At 44.3% G+C, this 17,933-nt stretch overlaps 1 protein-coding gene across 9 annotated transcripts in view; it reads left to right on the forward strand.

The window, feature by feature from the left end:
- The first annotated feature begins 338 nt into the window (after window positions 1-338).
- ASPH (aspartate beta-hydroxylase) overlaps window positions 339-17,933 on the forward strand; it is a 196,066-nt gene continuing 178,471 nt past the window's right edge. For all 9 annotated transcript variants that reach the window (XM_074987144.1, XM_074987139.1, XM_074987146.1 and 6 more), the window contains exon 1: window positions 339-424. In XM_074987144.1, coding sequence (XP_074843245.1) covers window positions 364-424 — 61 coding nt within the window. In that variant the 5' untranslated portion in view covers window positions 339-363. The remainder of the gene's footprint in view (window positions 425-17,933) is intronic.

Raw genomic sequence — 17,933 nt, forward strand, 5'->3', positions numbered from 1 at the left:
CCACGCCCCGCTGCTTCCCTAAGCAGCCCCGCCCACGCGAGCCCCTCGCTGAGAGGGCAGAGCGCTCTTCTCCCGAGGGCTCGGAGGCGGAATCCTCGCGAGAGCGCTCCCATGTTGCCACGTTCCAAGCGTCTGGTTTCGGGAAGGAGGGACAGGCAACGCCTACCCCACCCCATCCTCTTAACTACACCAGCAGAGGCCAGCGATGCCCCGAAGGCTGGGATTGGCGGAGATGGCTGTCAGTCGGTACACGGGGGGTGGGTCAGTGGACGGCAGCTCTGCTGCACGCGCAGGGAGGGTTGGGCGGCTAGTGGCTCCTCCCCTCGGGAGCGCGCGCAGTTTCTCCAGCTCCCTGACAGTGACATGGCTCCGCGCAAGAACTCCAAAGGCGGTGGCGGCTCCGCCAGCTCGGGGACCAGGAAAGGTCAGTGCTGCCGCCTGGTGTCCCGTCTCACGTGTTGGGCAGGGCCAGGGCAGGGGTGCCGCTCCGTCGGGGGCCCCTCGAGGCTGTGGTGCCGGCAGGGAGGCGTTTTGCAGGCACCGGGGGCCGGTGGGAGGGGCGGCCGAGCTCTCTCTTGAGTGTGTGGCTCCTGCGGCTGGACTCGCTGCACGCCGGGCTCCTGCGGGAATCCGGGCGGGTCGGGAGGTGAAGGTGGGGTAGCGGGTGCGGAGAAGCGCTTGGCGGGGTGTGTGTATCTGTGCCTGCCTCTAAGTCCTTGGTCCCCTTCAGCCTCCCCCGTGTGTTACGTGTTAGCTCCGCTCTTGGAGGGAAGGGAGGCAAGAACAGATGGTTTAAATCTGTTACTCAAATGTCATTTATCCCCCTTTCTGCTAGAGTGGAAGTGGAGGAAAAGCTTGGAGTCTAGCTGAGCAAACAGAGGGATTTCTCATTGCAGAGGATTAATGGCAGTAGAGCTGGACATATTATTAGGTGTGCATAGCCCAGTAGTTTCCACACTTACTTGTCTAAGTCTTCTTAATCTATGTGTGTCACATATTCCTAAATCAAAAGCAGTCTGATTTTTTTTCAAAGTGCTGAGCTCATTTTAAAAATCAGAATACTATATCGGTCACTCGCTTGAGGAGACCATGTTCAGAGATATTTGCTACCAAAGTATTTAGTTGCTGGAATTGTCAGTTTTCATTTCTGATAATTTTTAGGCTTCTTAAATGTGAATAAGAAACGCTGATATAAAGGAAGATTTACTTTCAGAGAATAAAAAACAACTTGAAGCTGCATTAACTAACTTAATATAAGTACATTAATTTTTGCAGTGAACTCCTAGTACAACATAGCAAACCTCTGGCAGGAAAGCACTCATTAGGTGAAAGTATATGGATGCCTTTCAGGCAGTTGTATAACTGGGCGGTTTGTAAGGCTCTGATCTCTTCAGTTTTACAGCGAGCAAGCTTTCTGCCTATACGTTGTTGGCTCTGTGGACTCCTAATTTCTCCGTTTTTATTTAACACCCTGGCACAGATAGGCTGTTGACCTTGCATTCCATGTGTGCAATATCAGCAGTATGTATAGTACTAATAGAGCTTACAGTGCTGGATGAGAAGTTTATATGTCTGGCACTTTATTTAATGATCACCTTGGTAATTTAGTATGTCTCTCTATAAAAAGTCATTTGAAACCAACGTAACAGAAGTAGTATCACTTACTGGGCCAAAGTCTGTTGCTGAAAGAGACAGACTTTCCAGTTACATAGCCCTTAATTAAGTTAATTGCTGGTATAGCCCTTAAATTTTTCTAGTGCAGTTGATCTAGGAATTATGGGCACTTATTATTGTAGTGCATTGTCTTCATATAACAACACCAGAGAGAACTTATTTCAGTCTTTTGAAAAGTAAGAGAGTAAAATTTTGATTGCTACAGAGAACTCTAACATAGATTCCAAGTTTGTTTTAATAATCCAAATTTTAAATAAAATCTTTTGATTAGCGTTTGAAAAATCCATTTACCTACAATGAGTGAGAACCTGTGCCAGGTTTGTATAACTGAGCTCTTCAAAATCTGCCCTTTTATTTTTAAGAAGGCCTCCTGTCCTGCATGCTTTCACTTGTGTAAAGTGTAAACCGAAGCAAGAGAGGATGGTCTGCGTAATGCAGCAGCACAGTCCTAAGATTATGATTAAAGTATTGTCACCTTTGTCTAATCCTAATTAGAGCTTGGTGGGCTACTGTGTGTAAAAGTTTCTTGCAGCTGCTTGACGTAACCCAGAAGCAGCAGAGGCAGGCACTGGAAGATAGTGACTGAACATCTCTGTGGAGATAATGAGGCTGCATTTGCACTACAATGGGATCAACACTCTGAGGTTGATTCTTTGGTGGGTCTTCAGGAGAGCTGCTAAGATCGACTGCAGATGGCTCTGTGGTGAACTCTTGTATTCTACCCCCAAGAAGAAGCGTAAGGTAGGTGGATGGGAGAAACTCTCCTGTCGGCCCTCTGTGATGTGGACACTGCAGTAATTTAGACTAAAGTATGTGGACTCCAGCTGTATTATTCAAGTAGCTGGAGTTGCATACTTTGGTCTGCTTTCTGTGGTAGTGTACACATGGGACTCAGCAAGAGCTCTTCACTCTAGCTCCCAGAAAAGAGACATGTGAAGGGATGTGGAAATGACTTTGACATTTGCAACATGAGGGTGTGGGAGTCTTCTGATTTGGTGTACCATCTGGAAGATATGCTTCCTTTTCTCAGAAACTAACGGAGGAAGTCTTGGCTGCCCACCTGGCCATGGCCGTTGACAGTGGAGCCAGTAAAGTCAGTAGGCACTGCAGGAGCATTGACCATGAGTACATTTATTGAGGAGCCTGGGTTTAGATGCCAAGGTCTATCCTAGGCATGTTAAATGGTTAACCAGTTAGCATACCGATATGCATGAGGCTTACAGATACATTTACCAGTTAACTGTTTAACTGACCCTTGCTGGTAAACTCCAGCAGCCTTCCATGCTGAAATAGCCCTGGCTGCTCGGGTGGAACTAGAAGGCCAAGCAGCAGTGGGTCAGGGAACAGATCCTAAGTTAAAGGGTTAACCACATAAATGTTAGCAGTTAACCTTTTTAACATCACTTGTCTGACCATTTTAGGATTGGTTTCAGTTTTCATCTGCTACTTGTGAGTTTCTGAAATTTATACCAAAGTTTGAAATCAGTGTAGACTTTGAAGTTTAAATCAGACATTAGAATTGACTTTAAAGTAAGTAGAATTTTATCTGTAGTCTGAAAAGTACATTCTTTTTAATCAGTTTACAATTCTGAAAATTCAGGTGTTAAAGTAATGTGTTTGTCAAATAATCTTTCATAAATATTTGAGTTGGCTACAGTAGTTGGTCCTCTTGCTGAAAAGTGACACTTGGAAATGTGCACCCTTGCTAACCTATAGCATTCAATGCATTGGGTGGAAGTCAGGGTCATAACTGACCGCTCCCCCCTTCCCCAACAGTTTTGGGTGTTAATCTCTCCTGGAACGTGTAATGGAACAGTTGTATTACTGTAGTTATAACAAAAGTGTTTCGTGTTTGACTACTAACTAGTAATCGCCAGAGGGACCCATTGAGAAATACATGCCCTTTGAAGAGAGACAGGGTGTATGTCCAAGTTTTAAGTGTGGGGTGTTGGTCCATGATCCTTTCTAGGAAGAGACCTAGTGGCACCCCTGAAGAATTTAAAATGAAGATTAGAGAACAATATACTCATTGTCTGAGCTGTGCATGACAATCTTTAGAAATTTGAGAACAGGGTGCACCTAGGGGGTTCAGGTCCTGTTCCTGCTGAAGCCCTGAACCCTAGCAGGTGTGCCTGTATGGCTGATGTCCCAAGGCCACCTTATCTGGACAGAAGCCTATACTCCCCTGCCCCACTGCAAGGTAGAGATCGCAAGCATCCTCCTTCCTTCAGAGTGATAGGTAGAGAATGGGGAGAAGCATGGGGCACCCTGTGAGCTGCACGTCAGTGGTTTTGGAAAAAACCAAAACCAAAAAAAAACTGCATGTGGCTTGGGAGCCATATCTTGACCACTCCTACAAGATAGTTGCTTGATATAGGGTAGAGAAGAGGAAACAAGCAGGGGAAGAGGGGGTTTGTGCAATATGTTCAAATTCATCTCAGGTTGATTTCTTTTTTGCAAGGTATTCATTATGTGAATTTTTTTATTGGTGTAGATCGGGGTGGGCGAGATATGGCACGCCTTTCAATCTGTCCCACAGCTGGCCTTTATGGCTGTAGAGGAAGGTGAGTTTTCAGTGCTTCCTCCCCCACCCCACAGTGCCTGTTGGCCAGTTTCCACATTTTGCTTGGGACACAGGCAGTACACAAAACCGCCCAATGGGAGCTGAGCAGTTTTGCTGGTGGCGTGGGGGGAGGGGGCAGTGCACCACAATCTTCCTGCTCCCTACCTGGCTCTGGGGAAACAGCCAGCATGTTGCTGCAGCTCCTGTCATGCTGCCCGCCCACCATGAGTGCTTGTACCACAGCTCCCATTGGCTGGAAACCGCAGGCAGTGTGAGCTGTGGGGTTGGTGCCTGCAGGCAGGGGCTACAGACTGCAGGGGCAGGGTGATTGCTTCTGGGAATGCTCCCCAAGTAGGTGCCACCCCCCGCCCCACCATTCCAACTCCCTTGCCCAGCCCCAAGCCCATTCCCACACCCAAGCTGTTGGGGCAGTGGCTGGACACTGTCCCAGCAGCTGCTGGTGTGGCTGGCACAGGGGCTGCTTGGGTAGCACCAGACCTTGTTGCACTGTTGGTGCAAGGCCATGGAGATCCTATTAAGTCACAGATTTGTGACATGTGCATAGCTTTACTCCTGTTCCTCTTCATTCATTTCCTTCCTTAGCAGTTCTCTCCTTATCTCTGTCATCTTCATTCAGGCTTATCCTGAATCCTTATCTTAACGGTTTTTGTGCTGTTGTAACTGTTTTGACTGGGGGTATGATTGTGTGGCTTTTTTAAACTAAAAATTATAAAATTAGTACAGCCTTTTGTATGGATGCAGTTATACCAGTGTGAAGATACCTTGCACTGGTGCATGTTTTTCCCCTAAATCCAGGGGAATAAGCTATACCAGTATAAGTATAGTAGGAAGGCGCTTCTGGGTGAATACTGTGTGCACAATTAATGAGGTGCACATATTTTAATTTTATGTGTACAAAACTCTTGTAAAGTTGCTACAGTTCCACCTTTTGCCCATCAGAGGGTGCTATGGCAGTAGAACAGAACAGCAGCTCTTGGCCAGCTGGGGAACTGCCTGTTGGGCTAAGCTGGGAGACAGATTGCATGGGGCTGCTTGGGCGATCAGACAGGGGCTCATACGGGCTAGTGGGGGAGGACAGATTGGGGTAGTGGCTGAATGAGTGGAGGGGCAGAGCCAGAGCAGGAAGGAGGTGGAGGGCTGCATGAGAGGGAAGGGGATACAAGATCATATAGGGATGGGAGGATGGCTAAGTGGAGGCATGTGGGGCAGGGAGGTGAGGCTTCAGGGCCACATGTGAACAGGGACAAATGTGCCTGACTGAGTGGAGGAGGCTAGTAGTCAGCCAGGGTCTGCGTGGGGAAACTCTTTAACAATCTCTTCCTGCCTAAGTTCCTTCAAGGCTGTGCAGCAGCCTATTAAACACCCTGCAGGCACTCAGGGGAGAGAGTCCTCTCCTCAGGTTCCATACCTGCCCCAGCTTGGGAAGAGGTGCCCTTCTTCCAAACCAAACCAAGCACCTGCCTGGACCTGCCACAGCGGGGGGAGATGTTCCCTGGTCCCATCATGGACCTTCCATGGCTGGAGGAGAGGTGCCCCTCCCCTTGGCCAAGCCAGCCTGGCCTGACTTGGTGCAGCCAAGGGAGTGACATCTTTACTGTAGGCCGGGCCCGGCTTAGCCCTGGAGTTTTGTGGCAGGTGGAGACAGCCTCTTCTGCATAGGTGCTGTTGCAGGGAGAGCTGAGGCAAGTCTCCCTGCCATAGCCAAGGCAGCCTGTACCCCAGTCTGCTCATCCCTGGCACCACCCCCAAAGCCTGCACCCCCAGTTGGAGCCTTCACTCACCCCCACATCCTGACTCTGAGCCCTAGCTCTGAGCTCACTCCAAACCTCTTGGCCCCCACCCTCACCACATGAATTTTATGTACCCCAATATGGAAGGGGATATGTGAGATGCACATGGTTGGGGAGAAAAAAATTAGAGGGAACACTGCTGTCCTGCCCACCTCCCCATGACCTCAAACCTGTTCCATGCTTTTCCACCTGTACTCATCCACCCATCAAATTCACACCTAAGCTCCATTCCAGCAATTACTTCTCTCTATCTGTGTTCCCCTGTTATCCCAGATTCCCCCAAGCATTAGCATGGCTTCTGAGGGGTATGTGAAATAGAGCTCTGTATTGTAGTTTAAACAAATTCTTACTCGGTTTTGTATTAACATGCCTAGTAAGGCACCTATTTGTCAAAAACCATTTCCTAAATCTTTTTTGTTATTGTTACAGACATACTTGTTGGCAGTTATTTGAAATAAATGACCGAAAATAATTGAAACAGGTGTGATTGTATTTTATTTTTTGCCAAATAAAATGTGCAGAATTTGAAGATATTGTGTACAGAATTTTTAATTTTTTGTTGCAGAGTCCCCTGAGGAGTAATACAGTTAACTCTTTCATATCCAGCAGTCCCAGGACCGGGAGTTTGCTGGATGTTCAAATATTCTGGAAAATAGAGGGGTATACCTAACAATGTCTAACACTAAAGAAAAACAAGATTAGTTATTAAGAAACAAACAAAAATGTATGCAGAGTACTTTCCTTACCAAGAGCAGTAGTATTGTACACTGGAAACTGGTACTGGATTTGCTGTATTTATTCTCACTATACTGTACTTATGGAAAATGTAACTAAAATTTACCTATGGTTAAAATGCCAGTTATTTGAGAGTTCTGGATAATAGAATGCCAGGTAGGAAAGAGTCTATTGTGTTAGTACGTCATCCTGGAATAGCTTCAGTTAAACTATCTTAGTTTTATCTTGTTGAAACTGGCACTAAAGTGGTACAAAACTGCAGACAAGTTTTTTCTCTGTTGTTTCATCTCCCTTCCCTGTTAGCTTCAAGATTTTTGAAAAACCTGAATTTTTCCAGTGCCTTTAATTTGCTCATGTCAAATTTCTTGTCCTAGTCTTCAGTTCTTTGTGCCAGCTGGATTGGGCCTGGCGGGGGGGGGGGGGGGGGGGGCAGTTCAGTGAGCCCCCCTGCCTCCTGTGCTCCATACTCCCAGCTGGCTGTGCCAATCACAGCTAGTCTGTTTTAGTACCACGCCTAGAGAACATCTGTACACAGTCATGCTCCATACTCTCAATTTTCTCACCCTCCAGTCCCGCCTGACACCAAATGGCAGGACTACCTGATACCTAAGGAGGGTGAGGAGCCCCACTGGGTCAGCCTGTATTCCACTTTGATCCCGAGGTCCACCTGGAACATCAGTTGGTGGCTCCTTCATGGAACCATGAGCACGGGCGTGTTTGATGTAGTTTACCCCATCCCTGAAGCCTGCCCCTTTTGCAGCATGAGGGAAAACCTGGCACATGCCTACCACGTCAGGTTGCAGCCCCTGTTCTGTCTCCTTCAGAACTTCTTGCTGAGGATCTGGCTGCACTTCTCCACATACCTCTTCCTATTTGCACACCCTCTCCATGGACCCACAAAGTCATGAGACCGCCTCGTCAACCTTCTCCTGGCTCTTGCCAAAGCCTCAATGTATAACCCCAGGAGGAAGATGGTGGAGGAGGGGGTGCTCTGCGACTGTGGGGCCTACTTCCATTCCTCCCTTATCTCATGCATCTGGGCAGAGTTCTCCTGGGCAGCATCCACTGCCTCCTTAGACAGCTTTGAGGAGCAGTGGGTGTTGTCCGGGGTTCTCTGCTTGATGTCTCCTTCCAGTTCTTTTGTTTTAAATCTGTGACCTTTACCACTCATCCCTAGTTTTTTCTAATTTGTCCCATGCATTTAGTTGAGTCTGGGTTCAGTTGCCCCTGCCTTGGTGCACATGGCTAGGCCTGCCACCAGCCTCAAATAGTGCCTTGTGAGGGAGGAAGTGGCTCTGCATGCTGCCGCTCTGCCCACCTGCCCCTCTGGGGGAATGGCAGTGCAAAGAAGTGGTGCCCTGGCTACTTTGGCTGGTATTATGGTCAGTGGGAGCAACTGGAGGGAGGGTGGCTGGGAGTGGCAAGAGATACGGGCTTGCATGCTCCAGGGGAGCAGCCTGGGAAGGCGCTCCCCTGTCCCCAACCTGCTTTTGCACCCAACCTCCCACCTAGACCGTGCTCCGTGGCAACCCCCTCCCACACACTGAATCCCTCACTTTTGATCTTATCCAGAGCCTGGAGGGCCCACAAGATTCATAGCCCTGGGCTCCAGAAAAGTTAATCTTGATCAGGGGAAGTCTTGAACCTTGGTCCTTCAACCCTTCATTCCCACCCCCCCATGGGGCTGGAACATGACAGGTGTCTCACTTCAGGGCCACATCAGCAAGGGTGGTTTTTTCTGTGGGTCACTGTACTCCCTGACTCAAAAAAGGTTCCCCATCCCTGTCATAATCTCATATAAAAGCTCTTCTTCATTCTGCTCCATGCTTCTGAAATGACCTCCTCTTTGTCATGAAGCATCCTCGTTCATTCCCCCTTGAAATCTCTCCTGGTGCCTGCTTTGCTGTATCTCCTTTTTCTTCTCGCCATATTTCAGTCTCACCTCTCTCTCTATTTAAATTGCAAATTCTTGCAGATAAGGATTTTTTTTTTTTTTTTAGAACTTCTGTAAAGCTTTATGTATAGTTAGTGCTGTATACATGCTAATAAATGTTTGGGCTGGTCTGAAATCCCTCCAAAAAAGGACAAGAATTCCTGTGGCACTGTATAGACTAACAGATTTTTTTGGAGCGTAAACTTTCATGGGCAAAGACCCAGTTTTGTCAGATACATGTAGTCCCAGTGTGCCTCATCCCATTTCTAAATTTTGATGTGCTGGAATTAATTGTACTATTAAATCAGTTCAGTTTTCTAATTTCACTTTTAGGTCAAGAGGATCTTTTCTTCACGATTTCCAGGAGCAGTTGTTCAAAAATATTTCTCTCCAAACAGCTTAAAGCAGAAAGCAAAAAACAAAACAAATTCTTCACAAAACAGGCCTCTCTGTGAACTCACTGTGCATGGCTGCTTCATTTTGCACTTTGGGACATCAAAAGTCAAAGGTGATCTGTAAAATAACCAAAACAGTTCAGAATAGAAACTGCTCCTCATCATTCTAACATCCCTGCTCCCTGTAGGCTTTTCCTGTAACACATTAAAATAAATACTTGACATTTTTCCAACAAGTTTAGTCAGATTTGCAACACAAGATGGCGAGTAAATCATCTACAAAAGAACAAATCATTGGGGTGGTGTCACATTCCATATCTCAGACACTGTAAGATTTGGTCCAGGTTATTTAATTGCCTTGTCAGAGGTAATCTCAGAACCTGCTGCGTGGGTCACTTGTGGTCAACTGGAAAAAATGAACTGTCAGCCTAAAGAGTGGGATTTGCATAAGAGAAGGGTGCTTTCTCAGCAACTGGCTTATGACTGGAATGTTCACTGTAGTGATATTGAAATAACTATGCATGGGGGGGTCTGCAACCAAAACAGCAAGAAGAGCCATTTTTTCAAACTCAGTTACAAGATCAATACTTCAAGAGCCTCAGTGCACGTGAATATGAGGCAGTCAATAAATAACATGAAACTGTAATTTTTGTCACTCCATTTTTAAGAACAGCACACAATTATTTGTGTTAGAAAGTTGTTAACCCTGTCTCCAAACTCTACCTGCCTCCATCCCTAAATCTGCTCCCCAAGCCTTACTCCCCCATTCCACAAACTCACCCCAGGTTTAACTCCTTCTGCTGCAACCCTATCCTCCCAAACCCAAGTTTTAACCCCTTCAGCCCCAGCATTTACCTGCCTCTGCTCCTCCACAGCGCCTACCTTTCTTCTGCAGTTTCCCCCCCTGTTGCTTTCTGCGTGTGGCTGCGTAGCTCCAGCAGGGCAGGCTTGGCTGCCCTTCCCTCCAGCTCTGCTGCTGGTTGACTTTCCCCTCATGCGAAGTGTCTCCATGCCCCGCCAGCTTCCTTTCCACCTCAGCTGGCTGCTTAGCAGCTCTGGAGGCTGCCATTGATTAAACAAAAACACTAAATTCTGTTTAAGAGGCAATTGCCTCCAGAGCCACAAGAGGAGTCAGTGGTGTCTGTGCTCAGAGCCGCAAGTGGCTCCTTACAGAGTTGCATCCACCTCTGGAGCCACAGGTTGCTGACCCTGACCACGTGCTTCTGTGGCTTCAGAACAAAGTGTAAAACTTACTTCTGTTTTAATCTTCACTAAGTAAATCCACCAAAACAAGATACTAAAAATCAACTCTCGCTGAAATGGAGAAAGGAAAGCTCACCTTCTTCTTGCTTAATAGTGCAGTGAGGGGTGTGGTACAGGAATTTAGTACTACTAAGTGTAAAATATTTACATCTGTGGAATCTTGGGGGTGGGGATGGCTATGAAACTGAGAAATAACCAAACAGCTGCACCCATTGTATTAAAGCTTTTCTCCGTAATACTGTCCTATTGTTACAGATTTCAGTTGCTCTGGAAGGTGTGACCTAGGGATTGAGGCACTCTCTACACTAGGGATGAAAAAAAAAAAATCCCACAATCCATTGTTACTTCAGTGGGAGCAAATACGATGCCGGTTGCCACCCAGTTTTTCCACTTTGTCCTTTAGACCTCATCTGAGCAGAATCGGGCATTGTGGCAAAAATGTCTGTGGTCATGGGAGTCTTGTTTTTGATGGAGTTCCAAACACTGTTTCTATGATTGGAAGGCTTGACTTGGTGACTGCATGATGTAAAAAGCCTGAGAAATTGGGAAGGGGACAGCCAGGAGATAATGTGATTTAAATGGTCCATAGTATGAAAAAGTTGTAAGCCGCTATTGACTTGAATAACAGCTACTCATTGTTCAGTTCCCTGCTCAACTACGGGTATCACAAATATCTATCATAAAACATAACAGTTTGCCCTTAAAACACAATATCAGTTTGGTGGGTATTATAGCCACTAGTACTTGTCTACAATTCTGGATTGAAATCAGTAGTTACTTACATCCAGCTGTAAAACAAAGAGCATGTTTGCAGTAAGATGACGATATGCCCAAATTGTAAAAATGCAAAAGTATTACACTGCACTATTACTGAAAAAATGCATTTATTTATATAATTGTAAAATACATCAATTGGAATATGAACAGTGTACATTTCACTGTATACTGTATAGAGCAGTATAGGTCGAACATCTCTAATCTGGCGCACTCTGGCCCTGCAATTCCATAGTCTGGCATGATTTTAGTTAGTTTGATGTCCGTTTACCATGGGTGTGGCCGGGTTTCCCGTGGTTGCAGAAACTTTGTTTGTAGCCACCAGTCCTGGCTTTCAGTGGTCTGTGCTGTTGTTTAGCTCTAATTTACCCCAAATGTTTTCTCATAGCCCAGTAAGCAGCGGGAGAATTGGTAATGCTGCTAAATGGTACTGCTCTCCTATGGTTCAGCAGGTTCTCTGGTTTGGCACCAGTCTAGTCTCAAGGGTGCTGGATTAGAGAGGTTCAGTGTGTATAAACAAATAAATGTATGTATGAAATTTTTAATTGTACTGGCTTCACTAGTGCTTTTGTGTAGCTTTTTAAAATAGGCTAATGCCTTGATGAGTTGATGTACCCCCCGGAAGATCTCTGCATTTTCACAAGGGTACCACATGACACTGGCTTAGATTATGGAGGAGGTGGGCAAGCTCATTTTGTACCTTTTGGAATCTTTGCCTTATCCTCCCATTCGTGATTCACTTGTGCTGAAGCTCACCATGAGGACGACAGATGCGTGGATCATTGTGGTTTGCTTCTCATCTGTGAGGAAGGAATGACGTTTTCTAATGACCTGGAGATGGAAAAAGTTTGTTTTAAAAATGTCAAGCACTTTTAACACTTTTTTTTTATTGAAGGAAGTTTCTGAATGAAACAATAGACACTTTTAAAATGAAATATTTGAAAATGAAAGTGTTGGCAGCTTTTGTGCTATCTTCCCCTGCCTTCTTCCACCTAAAAAGTGAAACTGACACAAATTTTGTTTGTCGTGTTTGATGTCTCAGAAGGGTGTTCATCACATTTTCATGTGTCAATAAGCATTACTGTGATCTTGTCAGAGTTTAAACTTCCATGTGTAATCTTTTTAGGCATTCTAAGAGGTTGTTAGTTATAATTAGAGGTTTAGCTAGTATTTGTTAAAATTAAAGAATGCAACGGACTCTGCTCCTACAGTAGTTTGGGCTATGTTTGAAAATGAAACAATTGTTCAAATGCAGATTTCGTGGTTTGGGAATACTGTATTCTTTCCAACATCTAGTTTAAGATTTGTAATCCAAACTTTTGCAGGAATAGCTTGCTGAATGTGGATAGGTGCCTTATTTTTCAGATGGGAAAAAATCTTGATGTTACATGTGCAGTCTTTGAACAGCTGCCTTTGTGCACATGTAGTCACAACCTGGCACAGTTCTCATGTTATCCTATTTATCTTTTCTCTTGTTTGTTTTTGTTCCCCTGGTCTCTATGCTTATAACAGAAAGCTACATTCCCCTCTCCAAGTATTCTGTATTTGGCTTTGTGATGTTAGGTTGCTTTGATGTCTTATGGCTCAGCTAATTGTTGAGAAGTAGAGAACTGTGTAGGAAGCTAAAGTGTTGGGTATGGACTCTAGCACTAGAATTAGCTTAATGTTTTAAGTTTTTTGAATTTCCCAAAAATTCTTTTTCCTAAGCACCATTTGTGTAAATCACAGAATCACAGGGCTGGAAGGGACCTCAGGAGGTCATCTAGTCAGCCCCCTGCTTCAAGCAGGATCAACCCCCACTGTCATCCCAGCCAGGACCTTGTCCAGCCGGGACTTAAAAACCTCAAGGGATGGAGAATCCACCACCTCCCTAGGCAACACATTCCAATGCTTTACCACCTGGTGAAGTAGTTTTTCCTAATATCTAACGTACACCTTCCCCTCTTCAACTTCTGACCATTACTCCTTATTCTGCCATCTGACGCCACTGAGAACAGTTTCTCACCCTCCTTTTTAGAGCTCCCCTTCAAGAAGTTGAAGGCTGCTATTAAATCACCTCTGTCTTCTCTTCTGTAAATTAAACAAGCCCAAATCCCTTAGCCTATTCTCATAGGTCTTGTGCTCCAGACCCTTAATCATTTTTGTTGCCCTAAATACCAAAATCCATGCTGAATTCATATGAAAAAACTAATGGTGATGAGGGCTGTAGAGTTTTTCCTAACTCGTACTCTGTGATTTATGGCATGATGCCACAAAGCAGAGAGTGGATAATCAAAAAAGCTCTTATTTTTGTGGTGGTGGTGGTTTTCCTATTGCTTTACATAAATACCTTTAGTATGAGTATAATACCCAGATTAAGCAAGTTCAAGTTTCTCTCTGATCTGGGAATGCTTGCGCTTTGGACCCTGCCTTGCTGGAGCACCAGCGCTGTCTCCCTGAGCCTCAAAGGCCAGATAGGATCTGGGAAGATTCAGCTTATGACACTCACCACAGCATTCAGGCATTCATCCCTTTCTCTATTGGGGTATAAACCAAAAGTTATATTACATTTGCCACCTTCTTTAGTGTGATGGTAGATGTGGACGCTGACCTCTTTCCCCCGCCCCCGCAATAGAAAGTACATAAACTGGACTATATTATAAATCAGAACTAAGTTTTATTAACTATGAAAATGTGTATTCTAAGCAGTCAAGGAGGTAGTGAATCTATGCAGTCTATGCTAAGTTCAATAAAAAACTGGTCACAAATAATTTCTCACTTACTGTTTGATGTAGAGTCCTTCACAAATCAGGTAAGTCTTGGCTTGGGTTCAGCAGTTGTTTCCCACCTTCTCCCCTCCAGTTAGTCTTTTTGTCTCCAGGTGTATTTTGGGGTGTAGAAGGGAGAGTTCAAGCCAGCTTAAGACCCTCATTTTCCTTCCCTGCCTTACTTCCATAAGGTGGGAAACCTTTGAATTCCCCCAACCCCTGCTGTGGATGAAGTTCAAATGTCCAAGATGCAGGTGACCTGGTCAACCTATCTTCCATGAGTCAGTAACAGTCCACAGGAAGGCCAAGGCTATTCACAGTCCATTGCACCAGCCGATGGGCCATTAGCCTTATCTGGTTTTCCATTGTCACACTTGAATTGTCAGCAGTGGGAGTGTCCCAAAGCAGCAAATATGAAATTCCTATCTACAGATACAAAAATGATATGTACAAATGGGCTAATTGTAGTCAGTAAATCATAACCTTTATAATGATGCTTTATGTGAACCATCGTGCATAAGGCATATTTTGGTTGTTGTTCATATCATAAGCATATGCTTTATGGAAAAAATGAAATGCCACATCACCCGGCTCTACGTTGCTTGAAAGCTATACTGTCCACCAGTAAAAGTTGGTCTGATCAAAGGGTTGGTCCAACCCTAACCCTCTTGGTTTCTTCAGTAATTATTAGTCATACAGACAATTAATGAAAGTGCAGGGTAGATGTAGCTTTTACTTCTTGCACTGTGATGTTATTTTTTTATCTTTAGAACGTTATTGCAATGACATTGGGAGCTGCTCCTTATGGATAATCAATTTTTGCTATTTCAAGGACCTAGACGTAGGCTATCACATTTGCTGGTACTCTCTGTAATGAAGACAGAATCTTTGTTATAGAGAACCTGAGGCAATAATTTTTTCTACAATAGTCTAATTCATCTTAGATAAAATGGAAGACTCATTTATTGGCACTCTATGTAACTGTTGAAATACTAATTTATTTTAACTGTAGAAGTATCCAGAATGTCACATTTTGCGATCATAGTAAGGCAGGAGTTCTTCAGGACCTCAGTGGAGAAGCCGATTTGGTGATCGCGGAAATTACAGATCTTGGACGCAGTTTTTCTTCCACATTTGTCATGTGTTCAAGTCAAATAGGTGTTGGTGTCAAACACTTGGTGAGTGGGCAGGGTTACCTCTTTGGCCTTAACTACACAGTGACTTTCTACATTATCACTAACTGGTTAATGCAATGAGTGGCTTTGCACCTGGCAGCAGCATAAGAGGAATTGTCTAGTATCCTGCAGTGCCACTAAGAACAAAATGAAGGAAGAATGATCGGTTTGATCCCTGATGCACGGGATTATGGCTTTAAGTAAGGTTTTGTCTAATACAACAGCAATTGAGCTTCACAGAGGCTAACTCCCCCGAAAAGTACAAAAGCTTTGCCACGGCAAGTAGAAGTGTGAACAGTGCCACAAAGCAAATACCATTCATAGGGGCTGGAAGTTTTTTGTCTGCAAAAGTAACAACACAGTGTTTACACTGCTTGACTTTTAGGCACATGACTGTGTTGACCCAAGCAGGTCGCTCAAAGCTGTGTAATGTAGACATTAAGAAACCCGTAAAGGAGAAGTACCTTTATTTCCTGGGTATCCTACTGTTGTGTGATTTCAGGTTAACTACCCAAGAGTGCCAGAGTAAGGTCCGATAGGATGCTAACTTGATACGTAAAATTGTATAAGACAAAGAGACAAAAACTGCTGTATGTTGATTTGTGTAATTGATTAGGCTTACTGTGTCTTAAACATCTAATAAATTACAGGTCCAGCTATAGTGTGTGAAGAGCCATAATCAGGGTTCCCATGTTTGGCATACAAGTCAGCAATTAAAAACTGTGGGCACCACCTGTATTTCTAAACTAAATTCCTAAAGCTAACAAAGCAGCTTTTTTAGCAAATCAAATAGGCGGATAGGGTAACACTTCAAAAAAGACTTTCTATGGTTCACCTTTTTTCTTCCTGGACTCTTGAAAAATTCAACAAAAAACCTCCCTTCCGCCCTCTCTCTTTAAAATTTTTACAGTGGAATTAAATGCTGCCAAAGTAGGTGCTGGACTGGTTGCCTGGAAAGCAGGTTGCATGGAATTAACTGCATAAATTGAAGTTATATGAGTTACCTTAATATACCAGCATAACTTTCAAAATCGAGGATGTAAAATACAGAATCTTTGACTATTCAACTGCCACAATAAAACTTTGAAGTAAAGTACAGTAATCATGCTACAAGACAAACTTCTTTGTAAGCTTATATTGTACAGTAGCAGTGTGAGAGCTTGTCCTTGATGTTTTTGTAAACTGAAAGTACATACCGTCATTAAAAGAATAGTCCAGTCTTTTAAAAAAAACTTCAGTCTTTAAATATCTGCATTGAAATATATTACCTCTGCTTTATGCCCTTGTTAATACTGTTTCCAAGTTAATTCTTTTATTGGATTCTTCATTATAGAGAATTTATGCAGTGAAGTTCAGATTCTGTCCAGGTGGTTGTTTCCTGATGAAGATCCTTAACTGGTAATTTGTGTGGAGAGCATGTAGTGGTTGACTTTTTTCTTTTTTACTTCCCTTTTGACTGCATCATATGAAGTGCCTTCCTGCATGTAGAGCTTTTGGTGACTTGCTTAATGAAAAGTAAATCTTACCTGTATGAACTGTCTTACAAAGATTGCAATATGAAGTGATCAGATACACACATGCTGAACTTTGACAGATGGTTTGAATTTTTTAAATATTTTTAATGTTCACAATTAGCCTAAAGTGAGGTTTTGTACATATTATAACTTACCACCACATATCAGAGAGAGAGCTGTGTTAGTTTGTATCTTCAAGAAGAACAAGAAGTCCTGTGACACCTTATTGACTAACAAATATTTTGGAGCATAAGCTTTGGTGGGCAATGACCCCCTTCATCAGATGCATGAAGTGGCTTGGGGAGGTGGTGGTGGTTCCAGAGGGGTATTTAGAGAGTGGGGTCCTAGTAAAAGGGAGGGCCAGAGCTGACAAGGTCTATTCAGCAAGGTGGAAATGGCCCATTATCAGTAGTATATATTAGGGTTAAAAATAAGTCAAATCAGATAGGGGGATGTGGGCCCATTGTCAGAGTATAATGAGGAGATATTAACACCCAGGGCAGAGAAGCTGCTTTTGTAAGGGGCCAGTCACTCCCAGTCTCTGTTTAATCCTTGGTTGATGGAATCAAATTTGCAAATAAATTGCAGCTCTGAGATTTCTCTCTCCATTTGATTTTTGAAATATCTTTGTTCCAGAACTGCTACTTTTAAATCTGTTACTGAGTGTCCAGGGAGATTGAAGTGCTCTCCCACAGGTTTCTGTACATTACCGTTCCTGATGTCTGATTTATGTCCATTTATTCTTTACGTAGAGACTGTCCAGTAGGGCCAGTATAAACTGTAGTGGGGCATTGTTGGCACATGATGGCATATATTATATTAGTAGATGTGCAGGTAAAGGAGCCCCTGATGGTGTAGTCAGTGTTAGGTCCTGTGATGATATCGCCGGTGTAGATATGTGAGCATGGTAGCGAGGTTTGTTGCAGGGTTGGTTCCAGGTTTAGGGTTATTGTGTCATGATCTATAGTTGCTGGTGAGAATTTGTTTAAAGTTGGCAGGCTGTCCGTAGGCGAGGACAGGCCTGCCTCCCAAGATCTGTGAGAGTGAAGGATCATAGTTCAGGATGGGTTGCAGATCACTGATGATGCGTCGGAGAGGCCTTAGGTAGGGGCTGTATGTGATGGCCAGTGGTGTTCTCTTGTTTTCCTTGCAAGGCCTGTCTTGTAGCAGGTGGCTTCTGGGTACCTGTCTGGCTCTGTCAGTCTGTTTCCTCACTTCCTTAGGTGGGTATTGTAGTTTGAGGAAAGCTTGATAAAGGTCTTGTAGATGTTTGTCTCTGTTCTGGTGGATCAGAGCAAATGTGGTTCTACCTTAGTGCCTGGTTGTATACAATGGATTGTGTAGTGTGC

Source organism: Carettochelys insculpta, chromosome 2 (genome assembly GCF_033958435.1).
Source record: "Carettochelys insculpta isolate YL-2023 chromosome 2, ASM3395843v1, whole genome shotgun sequence".
Classification (NCBI taxonomy): Eukaryota; Metazoa; Chordata; order Testudines; family Carettochelyidae; genus Carettochelys; species Carettochelys insculpta.